Genomic DNA, 16,566 nt, shown 5'->3' with positions numbered 1-16,566 from the left:
TTCTCCTAAAGCCTATCATGAGAACTGTTTCTAAGATATCATTTGCAAATGAAAATAACACCATAGAATTTTATGTGTCTAAAGCACTTTTCTTGATTTACCATCAACTGGAAGACTTAACCCTAAAAATTGAAAACAAAGGATGCATAATGTATAAGTGCCTTAACTTGTTTAAAAGAGCTAGTAAATGACCAAAAATTATCATGCATGAAGCACAACAAAACTACATTTATAACTTAATATTTATTAGAAAAACATTTTATGTGAATAGAAGATGACAGACATATATCAATGTGACAGCAACCAAACTACACCAATAAAAAAGACATCTGAAGATCAATATAATGTCTTCAACAATAGTGTTTTATATACTATTTGTCATGATTCAATTTACCTTGAGTTTAGAAAGATTTACTGACAAGCACCTTAGCACTAAAATTTACACTTTTAAATTTGTGATTTCTTTATGCATTTCCATTTGATAATGCAAATCTCAAAGCAGGTAGTTTTGAATGCAATACAAAAAACCCATTAGGAAAGACATTTCTAAGTGTGTTGCTCAAATGTATACATAGATTTTACAATCAAATAATGGAATAAGACCTACAAATACACAACCCTTGCCAAATGTGTTGAAAGTTGTATTATACACCAAACATCAATCTGTATCCTATTACTTATGAGGTGCCGTTTTACTATTTATTCACTGTTTTCTGATATCAAAAATTATAATTCTTGATATCAAAATATCGAATTCCTGATATCAAAAATTCTATTTTTTTATATCAAAAAATGAAGACTATTTTCTGATATCAAAAAAAGGATAATTACTGACACAGAAAATATCATAAGTGGAATTTTGTCTTTATATTATAATATAGTACATTTCATATACACAGTGACTTGAAAAAGGATAATGGTTTTCTATTCATGTCGATTTTCAACAGTCATAGTTCTCAGATTAATTGAGTTCAATTTTTATTTCAGTCTGTTCAAGATGATGTGTTTACAGATCATCCACATTCTCCAAGACAACACACATCACCACAGCAATTTACCCATCATCAACAACAAAGTAATATTGCCCATCAACAACAAATTCTTCGCCAACAACCAGCATCACCAAAAATGAAACAAAAGCATATGTCACATCCTGATCCTAGCCAATCAAAACCATTCTCTTATTTTGGAACTGGTGGTCCAGCACCACTAGTTCATAGGCATTCAGAAGGTCAAATACCATACAGAACAGATCGTTCTCCAAGTGATTCAAATTATGAACAAGTGAACAATTACCATAATGGACAAACAAGAACTGGTTATGAAAATATGAGTCCTCCTAATTATAGAGAACCACAAATGGGAGGTATTGGACATCCTTCTGGTAGTCCAGTTTTACAACGACAATCATCATTGACAAGGAAAGCATCTTTATCTCCTGTGATGACCAGAAGACATGAATCTCCAAGAACCAGTAATCAGAGAAGTTCTGGTCAACGTGGTCCTCCGTCATTCCCTGCCCCCACAACACCAGGCTATGTCAGACCTGTCTCCCCACCTCTTCCTCCACACCCAGTAGGGTATGATCAACCACCACCCCCACCTCCTATTGAAAAAATTCCAGGGCATCAATCTGTGACGTCATTTGAACTTGGTAGAAAGAAAAGACAATCTGGTGAAACAGACATAAATCGTAACCAAGTTCTGGATCCTCACTTACAGTATCCACGTCAGCAATCAACCGAGGGATACAGTCCTTTACATCCTCAACAAGGTTATTATCCAGGACATCAAAAAGATCCATATAGCCTCCCCCATCAACATCACAATACTGGCTTAGTATATCAGCAACAACAACAACAGCCATATGGTGCTGAATCACCAGATCAACAACAATACTATAACCTACAACAACAACAATATTCTCAACAGCAATATAATCAACAACAACAACAGCAATATACTCAACAGCAACACCAACAGTATATCCAACAGCAACAACAGCAGTATACTCAACAGCAACAATATACACAACAACAAATGTCTTCCCATGTACCATACGCTCCCCCTGTTCATCCAGTTTCTGGTGGTGGGCTTGCTGATCAATTAACAAAAGTAAAACTCAAATCTAAATCTGTTAGTGTTGAAGGAAGTGAGGAAAAGAAGGCAGGAGAACTGGCTGCTGAGCTGGGAAAAGTTAAACTGAAACCAGCAAAACCTAAAGGTGAGTTAGGTAACTGCAGTAGAAACATCAGCAGTGTTCCAGTCAATCAAATATTGTACAGTACTAAAATTACCACTACATTGTTAACAACAGTTAAGTGAATGGCAACTTTGCAGTTGATGTGTTGCTGTCAATGTAGTGGTATTGAATTTTATATTTTTTTGGAAAATGCTTTGTACCATTGGTATCCACTTAAGGGATCTCTATCTATAGGAAACTTCATAGGCGTTAATTCTGCATTTCTTTATTACTAAAATTAGCATGTTAGGTTGCATTAATTTTATATGTACTTCAGTATGCTTAATTGATATAAAAATGGACAGGAAAGGAAACAAAGAGCATGTCATTTATTGATTATAATCTTTATTCTAATACTCTGAGAATTTTTTTTGACTTAGAACTTAATTTTGGTTATTGAGTTTAAGAATCTGTAGTTTTACTGTTCAATCATTAACTTAGATTAGTAAACATAGCTTACCTTATTAGAAATTAACATTGAATACATACTATGATCATCAAAGAACATAAACACTATAGCAATAGTTTGGAATAAGGTATCATTGATATATGTATAGCTAAAAATGGGATTCTAAACGCCCACAAATGTCTCTTTGTCATGCAAACAACCACATTTCAGTGAGAATAGATTACAACATTCTCAAGATATTCAAATTGTTTTATCAAAAAGATAGATGAATGCAAATTGTAATGGGACAAATAGAAACTTCATGAAAGACAAAAAATCAGGTGCAAAATTCATTAATCCTAATACCAATGCCATTTCTCCTAATGTTACAAAACTAAAAAAAAAATTATATGCCAACTTAAAAGTTCAAAGTTATAAATTATTATTGTTTAGAAATAAATTTGTTAGTAAGACTGCATTTTTTGACAGATTTGTTTAAAATATAATACAAGGAGAGAGAAAATCTGAGATTTGAAATGGGAGATAACTTTTGCTCAAACTTGTTTTTTAAAAGTGGAGATAAATCAATTTATCTTATTATTTCTTGAAAACAATTTATCCAAAGTCCTATAAGAATGTTCTATTTCTTAGGTTATGCCTATGTTTTATTAATTAAATAATGATATTCTCAATATGATTGATATATAATGGGAAATATTTACTTCTAGTTTCTTGTTTGATTTTGTTACTAAAAACTATTTTTGTATTGTTATTTTTTTTGCTAAACAACTTTTTAAATGTTTAGCTGTTTTAAACATTAGCTATTAGATTTTTTCAAGGTAGGCAAAAATTTTGATGATTTATAAATTTGAAGTAACATTTTGTCTCTTTGCAAGTGTTCTTTTCCAACCCTTTTATATACCTGTTTCAGATGGAACAGTATTATTTCCTGGGCCTAAGGAACAATATATTAAAAGTTATATGGTCAGTAGTGAACCGTATAACAAATTTATCTCACACCAGACTTTTCCTGCTGCATTTTGTAGAAAAATGAACAATGAAATACAACAACATCAATATCCGATGTCACCATTAACAATAGATGTGACGTTGTGAACCCCCTACACATCCGTAGGGGGTCACCATGTGACGGTGCTAAACCAATCACAATGGATATTTTACCAGCGGTGCGATAGATACTAGAATATACCTTGTATCTCTAAGTTGTTGTCACTTTCTGATGCATGCATTAAACAAAATATGCCCCCTTATGTAATAAATTTACTATTTGGTGCTTTTCAGAACCAGAAAAGTAAAAATACTTCATGCCTTTTTCATAGCACATAAATAAACTATTTACTAGTTATCAATGGTAATCATGAAAAAATATGTGTAAAGAAACCCTAATTCTAACTATATTTCATCTTAATATGGTGGCTAATTGAATAAGAAAGGACACTTTAACCACTTATTGGTCCAAGAAAAGCTCTGTGATTTAACCTCAGAACTACAAATCATACTTGAGGAAATCTAGTAGTACTATACTATAAAAAGGATAAAATCATACATTTTATTCATTTTGTTGATAATTATTAGGTTGTGCTGGCAACTTAAATATGGTGTGTCTCTAATTCAATTGGTGGCACTTGTTTCAGACACTGAAAAGAATTAAACCACACATTTCTAATAGAGGTAATGAAAGCATTTTTTAAAATTATCCAACTTTCTAACACCGACTCAGAACCTACATACACAGTATTAAAACAGGATTCATTTCATTATAATATTGATAAACTTATATGACTTTTTATCGCACAGCGGGTAAAATATCACGTTGTGATTGGTTTAACGCCGTCACGTGGTGACCCCCTATGAGACCGTATGGGGTTAGTAGATTTCATAGGGGGTTCATGACGCATTAATGAACGTCATCTATCGATGTTGTTGTGTTTCATTGTTTATTTTTCAACATAACACAGCAGAAAAAGTCCAGCGTGCGATAAATTCGTTATACGGTTAACTACTGACCCCCTACGGACCTAAGAGGGTGAATAAAATCCATAGGGGATTCGGCCTCAGGCCTCACCCTCTATGAATTTTACTAACCCTCTATGGATGCGTATGGGGTCAGTAGCAAACCATATAACTTATAGTATGATAACCGTTTACTTTTTCTGCTATCTTTATACACCAAAATTGCTTTGCAGTCTTTTATCATGCAGTGCATACAAAATTAAAAGAATTTGTAAAGAACAGCCTAGTTACCTTAGAGAGAATACTACTAATCCACCTTGATGACCTATCTGTACTATATACAAAGTCAGAACATATGGATGTAGAAATATGGAAGTAATTAATAATAGAATAAAAGTAGGTACTTAACTGGCACAACATGTACATAGCTCTTACTTCCTGAAGGTTAGAAGAATAATTTATAAATAAACATTTTACTTGCAGAAAACATGTCTCCACCTCCAGAGAAAACTGAGGAGTCGCCTGCTGGCTTTCTAACAAAGTTAAAACCTACTGGTGCTAAACCCTGGGAGAAAGGTCAGATTATTTATTAGTACTAATAATTTTATTGGTGATTTTAATGTAATATAAGTTTTACATCCATAGAACTATGATAAATCTTCATATTTTCTTTTTGATAAAAGTAAACACAGAAAAGCAGAGTCAAGAAATAAGGAAAAGAGCATTACTGCCCTGATGGTCACACAATGAATGCTAAGGTTTAGTGCATTGAATACTTTATTTATTTGGCAGACTCTAAGAGCAGTACTATTCCTTTTACTGATAGACTGCAGTTCTCACAATACCAATTATCAAGTTTTATATGGACTTTATGATCATTATTGGTTTTGCTAGTTGTTTTCTCATTAACAATTTGATTCATATACAAAAATGTACTAAAATAAAAGATGTAGGTGATCACTCACGTCTTCCAAAAGTGTCAGTAACAAACTAACAATGACAAAGCAAGCTTTTAAGCTAATAGTAAGCTATCACTTTCATATCTGGCATTTATTATTGATCAAAATGTATTATAGTAAAATTAAGAATGGAAATTGGGAATGTGTAAAAGAGACAACAACACAACCAAAGAGCAGAAAAAAGCCAAAGACCACCTATGGGTCTTCAACACAGCAAGAAAATTGCACACCTAAAAGGGGGTGGGGTGGGGAGGGGGTCAGCTGGACCCTAAGCAAAAATGCGTACTAGGTCAGTGAAAATGGACATCATACTAAGTTCAAAACATATAAATGAAGTAAAATTAAAAAAATATACAAGATTAACAAAAGCAAGAGGCTCCTGGCTTGGGACAGCCCAAACATGTTTTTTTGGATCTCACCTTATAGACTATTTGTTTTATTTGTCTTCAATAGGGGTAAAATCATGTCCCCTCCTCAAGTCTGGATAGGAGGGGACTGGATATTAATGCTAGGCTAGCTCCATGAAAGGAGGGGACTGGATATTAATGCTAGGCTAGCTCCATGAAAGGAGGGGACTGGATATTAATGCTAGGCTAGCTCCATGAAAGGAGGGGACTGGATTGTAATGCTGGGGTTGCTTCAGGAGAGGAGGGGACTTGATTGTAACCTGTGTTTCACAAAGATAGTTTTCTTGCATCGATTAAGAATTCAATCCACTAAAGTAGATTTCACCTTTGAAATGGTTACTTTATCATTAGTTGGGAGTGAAACTATCCTAAGCATTGGTTACATGAACTTAATGCTTAATGTGCATTACTGCTAAAAGGGATAAAAGGGTTAGTCCTATGTTTTATACAATTATACTACAGATAGTTGAATGTTTTTAAGGATTGGATGAATTTATTTTGTTTCAGATACCTCTCCTGAACAAATTCCACAACAAGAGGTAGAGGTTGAGGATCAATTTGATGAAGATTATTTTCCTCCCCCACCACCTGACTTGGAAGAGTTGCCTCCTCCTGAGCCTGTCAATGGATTTCGAACAACACCAACAAGTTCGAAGCCACAACAAAAGAAAGGTATTTTATATTATTCAATCCAGTTAAGTAGAATAGTTACAATATACAGTCGAACCTCGTTGTGTCGAAGTCGAAGGGACCGGACCAAAGTATTCGACTCATCCGAGGTTCGACTCAACCGAGGTCGAGTGTGTCGTCATAAACTTTGAATCCATTAAATACGGTATGAGATTTGTGTAAACTAGATACAATGAACAGTGTGCCTTTTCCATTCAATCTCCATTTTTGGTCCTTCGTAATAATTAAAAACACAAGTACAGATACAAATGATGCACAAATAAAATCAATAGTCTACACAAATATTTACAAAGGTCAGTCGCTATAAATTATGAAATCACACGCGGCACGAAATAAGTTCTGAACGGTCTCTGATGAGGTCGTCTGCTTTACATTAAATGATCATGAATTTATTATAATTGTCTTAATCCTTTTATCTATTGTAATTAATGAAGTTTAAATATAACGATTCATTTAATCTCGGCTTGGTCATTTAAATTCATTTCGTTTTTATCTCAGGTGAAAAACGTTCAACACACTAACATTCCGCTTGAACAATCAACAAAGGTGTTAATTAGCGGCCACCATAAACATGTCATTTTAACTGTTATACAAACAAGTATGTTTACTCACCTTTAATCTCTTTTGAAAATTATTAGTTGACATAAGAAATACATCCGACTTAAATTTTTATCATCATGATCATTAGGTCTGCATCTTTTGAAAATTCTTACTTTCGAAGTTCGAGACATCGGGGTCAATTTACATTAATTTTACTTCGACGGGACTATACAATTTACTCGACTTAACCGAGTATTCGAATCAACCGAGTTCGACTCATCAGAGGTAATTATGCATTGATCAAACGGGAATTTTGCCGGGACCGCGAAATTACTTCGACTCATCCGAGTTTTCGACACAACCGAGTTCGACACAACGAGGTTCGACTGTATGTAAATGTGGACCTTTTTGGAACTTTCATATGTACCACACCAAGTGTCAATACTCCTTTATAGCCTCAAATTTTATGTGAGCTGTTGTCATTTCTATGCATCTATCAACATGGTAGTTGTAAACCTAATCTTGCCTGAAAACACCAAGGTTAGTCTTTTAAATCAAGCATGGACTGACTTGTGATATTTAACAAAATATAAATAGAGATTATGCCCACGCTTGCATATAACTTTATAAAGGGACATAACTAGAGAACTGTAAAAGAGCAGTCAAACTTGAAATAAGTATGTTTGCTGATTGGAGGTTAAGCTGGTTCCAATTTTTTTGAAGTTGTTTAAATGATTCACTCACAATAATTTTAGAAAGTAACTGTACGTGTGATAACAACACTTGTGACCAAATATGGTTCCAGAAGTTCCAATAGAATTAGAAAATTTAACAAAAAAATTAATAAAAAATATTCTGAAAAATCCTGTGAAGGAGCAATTGCTACACACAACTTTGATTAAATAATAAATAATTAATTCAATACAAATTTTTAAAACAATTTATGAATATAAATTATGCCCCCACAGATTTGTTAAATATCAAAATTGTTATCTTCTTAAAGTGTCTGGTTTAATGACACCATCTGTATCTCAATCATAGGACTGCTTCTTCAAAAAACAAATTGTTGAATTTAATATAATCAACTTAATAAATCATGTAAAAATAAAAAAATAAAAAAAGATGAGAGTTAAACAAAAAAAAAATCAATAAAAATGCTTGTGAAGAAGCAATTTCTGTTTAATTTTAAATACATATTTGAAGGTGGTCAGGGGGGATTCTGAACATGGAAACATGTGAAATAGAAAATTGCAAAAAACGTTGCATGAAAAAGAAAAATCAGGAAAAATGAAGCATGAGAAATAAAATTATAAATATTAAGGAAAATAGTACCAGAAGTTATTACTCAGTCGTTCTTGGAAATCATTTAGCCTTTATTAATGGACATGGAGACCTTGCGGTCAACTTTTAGCATCCGCTACTTGCATCTTATTTGAAACTGAAAAAAAAAAAAAATATTCATAGTAATTTGATGGACTTCATTGATACCAAACATATTGCAAAAGTAGATTGGTAACAACATACAGCAATTACTATTAGATTACACAAACAGAAGGTATTATAAAACACTGACTTTTTAAACAAATGGGGGACATGCACAAGAAATTAAGAGCAAAGACACAAAACACGGGAAATAAATAAGGGGAAACACGAAGCACGCAAATCGAGCCAAACAAAAGAAAACGAGAAATAAAACATCAAAGCTCGAAAATACGGGAAATAAAAAGGCAGAAAACGTTGCACGAAAAATAACCCTTTACCACCCTCATATTACATTTGGAATCCTCTTCAAGAATTATGGTTAATAACAAAGTTCACTTCAAACTTGACCTCTGATCTAAAATTATAGAAATTTTAAAAACAAAAAAGGAAAAAATTCAGAAAATCATATTTAAGCACATACTTATACCATTTATATTGGTTTATATTTGGATCAAATGATAAATGTATTTATAACTAAACTTAGGTTATTAATACATTTATAATCTTCTATGACCTTTACACCTATAACAATATGAAATACAAATTGAATATGTATTGTGACATTACTGCTATCCTTAAAGGAAAAAATGTCAAACATGTATTGGTGTAGAAAGTCAGAGTGTTTGGAGAATACCAGCAACCAGAAACTTTTACATAGTTTGCAAATCTTGTAAGGTAGTGATAGATATAATGAGCATCCTGTATTATGGTATATAGGATTTACTTAATAGAGAGCAAATTACATACATGTAGTTTATCAGCATGACCTTTCATTTAATTACAGAATTTTGTTCATTTTATATTATGGTAAAAGCTTTTTTTTTTTGTACTTTTTCTTGCAAATACTGAAATACTTATGATTTTATTCAAGAATTTATAGAATTTTATGAATAAAGGGAGATAACAAAAAAAAAATTGTTCACAATACATTGGACCATTTTACTAAGCTTATGATGCTTATAACTATTTTATACTAGAAATACATTAGACCATTTTATAATTTGTGTATCCCGCTTTAAAAAAAAAGGGGGTATACAGTTTTACCTCTGTCAGTCTGTCTGTCTGTCCCATGAATATTTTTGTTGCTTATTTCTCAGGAACTACTTGACAAGGATTATTTAAATTTGGTTTTGGGTTTATATAAGTCAGTTATACTGTGTGATGTATTTTCAGATTCATCACTCAACAACTTCCTGTTACCCTAATATAAAAAAGAAGATGTGGTATGATTGCCAATGAGACAACTATCCACAAAAGACCAAAATGACACAGACATTAACAACTATAGGTCACCGTACAGCCTTCAACAATGGGCAAAGCCCATACCGCATAGTCAGCTATAAAAGGCCCTGATAAGACAATGTAAAACAATTCAAACGAGAAAACTAACGGCCTTATTTATGTAAAAAAATGAACGAAAAACAAATATGTAACACATAAACAAACGACAACCACTGAATATACACTTGTATCATTTTACACATGATAGCCAACTTGAAAATTTTTGTCACATTTTTCTCAGGAACAACAATACAAGGATTTCTGAAATTTGGTTTCAGGGTTTATATAAGTCAGACATTTTGTTATTTTTTCTGTTGGTCCAAAAGGTGACCCTTTTGATTCCTTTTCTTTGCACAAGTGCTTTTAATAGAATTTACACAACACAGTAAAATATATTAAGATACATACATTCTAGCAAATAAAGCATGTTGAAGGGCAATGTTTGTTGAGCCTGTGTCTCAGAAGAGATACACAGCTACTAGTATTCTGTTGACATCAGTGGCATCAACATTTATGTTTAGTATTTGATCATGGAATTTAAGGAAACTCGCATGTGATTTTGTACTTTTAAACCCCCACTAAATTACAAAAAGGATTTCTCAATTCATTTAGGTATTTGACTATTTGCAGTTGACAATTACATAGTCTGGGATTAAACTTTTTAGACATCACTAACTTTGTTAAAAATTAATGTGATGTTTTGAAACTTGGAAATATATACAAGCTTCTTCAAGATCAAGAAATAGTATCTGAAGAAAAAAGTTTGATTTGAAAAGCCTCTGTATTTTACTGATAAATGCACTAAGGTTTTAGTCAGTCAACATTAATACTGATAAAACCCTTCACACTTTTTTCTTGTGAATTGTGGCAGAGTTTGTTTTAATTTATATTTTGTTCCTAGCTAGTTATTTTAGCTGCACTGAAAACTGAGCTTCGAATGGTTATATACTGCAGCTATAGTCTTTGATAAATTATTTGATAAATAATGAAAACTTTTTCTGCTTTTTAAATTCGTGTTACATATAGGTTGCAACTTTAAACTCAAAATTTTATCGTATTAGTTAAAGGTTCAATTTAGACCAATTGTCAGTGTTTATTAAAATAAATAAACAAATACATTTGAATGAACACATGAATAAACACGTGAATTAGAGAACAGGAATAAATACATGCAACTAAGTAAACAACCAGAAGTGTTCAATAGTCAAGAGAATTCATGAAAGATTTTTTTTTTAGATTATCTCCCTTCCTCCAAGTTGAAATTTGAAATATTCTTTGCACAATTTTGAAAAGAAAATAGGTATAATCATGGTTTTTCTGTGTTAATGTTTGGTTGCTACCTCATTGATGTATAGCCCAGATCTTTTATTCATATCAAAATCTTTATAACATAAATTAAAAAAAAATAATTTATATGAAAATTGTATGAATTCATTGGATTGTACTTTAAGCATGTTTTAAACTAAAAGTTTTGTTACAGTGTGTGCATGATAGTAAAGCATTACATTTAAATGAAAGTTTTTTTAATGTGACTCTGAACTTTCATATGAGATAAAAAAAAAAAAAACATTTGTTTACCAAAACACAGAAATGTTATTATCAGTTTACACATTTAAAGATCTGAAAAACTAATGATTTCCAAATAAAAGATAAGTTTATCTGGCTGAGAGGGCATACATAGGTTAAGCTTTTATCTAGATTTCTTGGGTGAAAAAATCATCAAATATATTTAGTCAGTTATTATCAAACTTCATACATCCTTAAGGTTTTAGTTTCAGATTTATATTTTATCCCGCCTTATTATTTACATACTGAATCTTTCAGTAGAACATGAATATTGATTTTAATAACTTTCAAGCACATTTTTCAATGTAGACTCCAAAGATTATTTTAAATAAGAAAATGCCTATACCAAGTCAGGAATATGACAGTTGTAATCCATTCTTTTGATGTGATTGAGCTTTGGATTTGGCTTTTTACTTAGGGACTTTCTGTTTAGATTTTTCCTTGGGAGTTCAGTATTTTAGTTATTTTACTTTTTTTTAATTGAAACATGATGATGTCAGTGATATTCTCAGGTCAGCATGATCATTGTGATCATGAAAGATTGTGATGTGGTTTTATTAAGCTTGGATTATCTCATATCAAGATTTGGTAACATCTTTCACATCACATGGCCATAAATGCAGATCAGGTTCAGATAGACCCAAAATAATGTCTTCAGCGTAGCCTACTTTTCATGGATCATTTAAATCTTAAGTTGTTTCAACTAATGATTACTCATTTATGTAGCTATGTTATTTTTGGGTCATGAATTTTCAAAGGCATATTTATCTGATATTTCTGTATTTTGGTATTAATCAGTGAAATTTATCCTCTCAGGTAACCAGTTCAGCCTCTTGTTTAAACATTACAAATTAATATCTTTTACTGAAATAAAACGTGTGAAAGTAAAAGAAAATAAGAGTAAAAAAAATATTGTATAATCAGGGAAATGTATAAAACTCTTTGTTTTAATGTCAGAAAGGTCATATAAAGATAAAGGATTGAAATTTGACTCTTTGTTATATAACATTTTCTACAGTGGCAGACCTAGGCTGAGGGCCCAGTAGGAACCAGTATAATATTTACTCCAAACAGATTCCACAAATTATTATGGTTGAATAGCTTAGATAAAGTTTGATAGGAAAGAGTGGAAGATATTATCCTCTGTTGTACACCACTCCTTCCATATGATGTATGTAATACATGTAATAACTTAATGAAGAAAGAGGTTCATAAGGGTACACATCAATTTTGGGGGAATCAAATTATTAATATTTTGGCAGTGAATTTGATAAATTTTACACCTGGTGCATGAAAGATCAGTCAATCACATGAAGGAAAAATTATTAAGATACAGATGTTTACAGATTTATTGATAATTTGATGGAAGCGTTTTTGCCCCAATGGCACACCTCACTCTCACTTGCAATTTGGGATTGCAGCAACAGACAAGATCAGTGTCTTGAGATTCTACAGTTTTCCACTTCCTCCTGACTTATTTGGAAACCTCCACATTTTTTCAAGTTTTTTTGATGAATTTAACTGAATTATAATCATTCTTGTTGTGAATACAAAAGAAAAACTTTTTGGAATTGTAAGATTATCACAAATCAGGTAAGTAGATCTGTTAATCAGTAACTATTCTATGTTAATTTCCAGCTGTAGATATCATGGTTGCTATGTGTATAATGTCTACAGTTTCACTGCTGTTGTTGATGAGGTTTTGTTGTTTCTTTGTGATTTTTAACACCACAAACATCATATTATAAATGCCAAGAACTAGATTTGAATTTTTTCCCCAATGTGTGACCTTGAAATATCTCCTTATTCAAAATTGGATAAATTGATAGGTAAACATCATGTGTAGGAAAACAAAATAGTTGAATTGATATGTCGCTACTTTGATGTGACCACATGATATAGTGCTTTCCTTGTCCAACTGGCTGTTATATCACAATAAAATTGAAAATAAATATTTCTAATATATAGATAGAGAAATTTTATATTCCCAATTTTTTTTTGTTTTTCAAATATATATTGGTATGTTTTTTTACTTGCTTTTTGGGCGCTAGACCTTGGATTGCACACATATGATAAACTTTGCCACATTCCATATTTAAACAAATCTCCCTATTATAATTCATTAAACAACTGATCTTTGGATTAATTAAGCTATAAAAAGCAAAAAATAAATTGGTAGATATATTGCAAAATCAATATCCTATGTAATATCCATACTTTCATTAAGTTTTTTGTATTAAATACCATGATGTTTCCATGGTTATCTTGGATTATCATTTCGGATTATTGGATCAGGTAAATCACATGTATTATTAGCATCAAATTCACAAGAAAACAACAATTAATTTGGATCTAACCTGAGGTGAGAAATATTATCTACATCTTATTTGACATTTGTGAACCATTTTTTCAAGAGATTTTTAATATTTTACAAATTGATGGATTCTTAATTGTTTGATAAAGTTCTTTGGTATACAATTGCCACACCCTTATATCAAATCTGTTTCATGGGCATTTCTGATCTGATTTGTTTTCTTCGGTTGTAACTTTATGTAGAGAACATGAGTATGGCAAATTGCCAGAGAAAATAATAGATAGAAATATTTAGAGAATTACAAAAACCTGTTTCTCTCCATCATTATCAACCTCAATTATTCATTTTTAAATATATTGAAAGAAAACAGCATGAATTCAGAATTTGATTTATTAAAAATGATAAAAAGTTAGTTTGGATATAAAAACAGATTGCATCTATCACTTCATAAAAAGTGGAAATATATATAATTTGTTGATTGGTATAGATCTCATCTGACATTCTTAGTGGTTTGGGTAAAATTCATAATCAGAAATTGGACTCACAAAATAATGAAAATGTTCAACTTCTGCCCCATAAAACTATCAGGTATATGATAAGGTTATAGATATTAGCCTGTCAACTGGCAATTTATATACCCCCTCTTTTAACTTTCTAACCATTCCTCTAATGCAATTACTTAATTGTGTGTTTTATTAACTCACCAATACCTATTATGGGTCAGAATTTGGACAGTGAATTAACAATTGTTCAACAGTGAATCATTTGAACAAATTAACCTCAAATTTTTGTAATATATATGAACTTCTTTTAGTTGAGGTACATTTTTAAGTGGCTTTATTTACAGTGATACAGATTATGCTGTACGATGTTTCTATTATGATCTCCTCTATCTTATTTGATGATATTTAGAATTATGTCTTTATATACTTTCTGGTCAATATTTACATCAGAGAGAGCCCAGTATGTAAATAAAAGTCTGTGCAGTGTAAACAAGCTGCCTACTGGGATGACTGGATGTTTTCTTTCTTTTTGTCTCTCCTTGTGATAAAGTACACACTGTTGAGGTCCAAAATGGGAAAAATCATTTGTTTATTATTTAGCCTAAGTATGAAAGGTCCTTAGTATCATTTGGAGAAAATATGCCCTCGAAATTAAGAAAGAGGATAGATTATTAAATTATTTTATTTTGATTTAAAAGAACTAAATTGTAGATGGTTTGAGATGGTTTCTTTGCCCCCACTGGCAGCCTTCTTTGAAAAGTAAGGGATTTTGTTTCTCATCATCAGAGTGAATTAGATTTCTATCTAGGTAACATGGCTCATTAGATGGTGCTAATACAGATAATGGTCATGATGGTGGTTAAACAGTGCATGGTTTTGTAATAATTAAGACCACTAACTGGTTACAGGTTTATTGACATGGCATGACTGTCTGATTATTGTAGCACCTGTCCTATGCTTGATAAATAAAATATTCACATGCAGGATATATACATCTTTACACAAGCTTGGTCATTTATATATGAAAAAACATTTTGACAAGATATCTTCAGATACCAAATTTTACCTCTGAAAACAAGTAGATACATGGATATTGTCAATTTGTGAAATTTAGTTGTGCAGTTAGCACGGTTAGCCACTAGTCCTATGCCCCAGACTAGTAAAATTTCTTTCAGACTAATAAGTTTTTGGGAAACTTTGTTTGGCCCAATAAGAAAAATGTCAGAATATTGAATTTTAGATAGAGACATTTGTTATCAATCATATGAAATTGAAAAATAAATATGAGTTACAAGTCAGTTAGACAGCAACACAACAACACATATAACCAAAACACACTTAAAGGTAAACATGACCTTTAAAGGTAGACAAGTGTCTATACAATATACCAAGCTATAAATAGTTCAGAGTCTAAATGCAAATATAATTAAATTTTAAGTATCAAACATCTTATATCATCTCAAAATTCCCAAAATAGCAAACATGATAAAAGCTTTGATGAGGTTAAATAAGTACAAATATTTTTATACGACCGCAAATTTTGAAAAAATTTTCGTCGTATATTGCTATCACGTTGGCGTCGGCGTCGTCGTCGTCGTCGGCGTCGTCGTCGTCGTCGTCGTCCGGCGTCCGAATACTTTTAGTTTTCGCACTCTAACTTTAGTAAAAGTGAATGGAAATCTATGAAATTTTAACACAAGGTTTATGACCACAAAAGGAAGGTTGGTATTGATTTTGGGAGTTTTGGTCCCAACATTTTAGGAATTAGGGGCCAAAAAGGGCCCAAATAAGCATTTTCTTGGTTTTCGCACTATAACTTTAGTTTAAGTTAATAGAAATCTATGAAATTTTGACACAAGGTTTATGACCACAAAAGAACGGTTGGGATTGATTTTGGGAGTTTTGGTCTCAACAGTTTAGGAATTAGGGGCCAAAAAAGGGCCCAAATAAGCATTATTCTTGGTTTTCGCACAATAACATTAGTTTAAGTAAATAGAAATCAATGAAATTTAAACACAATGTTAATGACTACAAAAGGAAGGTTGGTATTGATTTTGGGAGTTTAGGTCCCAACAGTTTAGGAATTAGGGGCCAAAAAGGGACCCAAATAAGCATTTTTCTTGGTTTTCGCACCATAACGTTAGTATAAGTAAATAGAAATCTATGAAATTTAAACACAAGGTTTATGACCATAAAAGAAAGGTTGGGTTTGATTTTGGG

At 31.7% G+C, this 16,566-nt stretch overlaps 1 protein-coding gene across 7 annotated transcripts in view; it reads left to right on the top strand.

Moving 5' to 3' along the window:
• The window catches only part of LOC143067624 (unconventional myosin-XVI-like), a 121,885-nt gene that overhangs the window by 83,425 nt on the left and 21,894 nt on the right, over positions 1-16,566 (top strand). For all 7 annotated transcript variants that reach the window (XM_076241013.1, XM_076241009.1, XM_076241014.1 and 4 more), the window contains 3 exons: positions 988-2,224; positions 5,088-5,180; positions 6,478-6,642. In XM_076241013.1, coding sequence (XP_076097128.1) covers positions 988-2,224; positions 5,088-5,180; positions 6,478-6,642 — 1,495 coding nt within the window. The remainder of the gene's footprint in view (positions 1-987; positions 2,225-5,087; positions 5,181-6,477; positions 6,643-16,566) is intronic.

This window comes from Mytilus galloprovincialis, chromosome 3 (genome assembly GCF_965363235.1).
Source record: "Mytilus galloprovincialis chromosome 3, xbMytGall1.hap1.1, whole genome shotgun sequence".
NCBI lineage: Eukaryota > Metazoa > Mollusca > Bivalvia > Mytilida > Mytilidae > Mytilus > Mytilus galloprovincialis.
The sequence above is the reverse complement of the archived record's forward strand: the minus strand, read 5'-3'. Positions and strand labels throughout refer to the sequence as shown.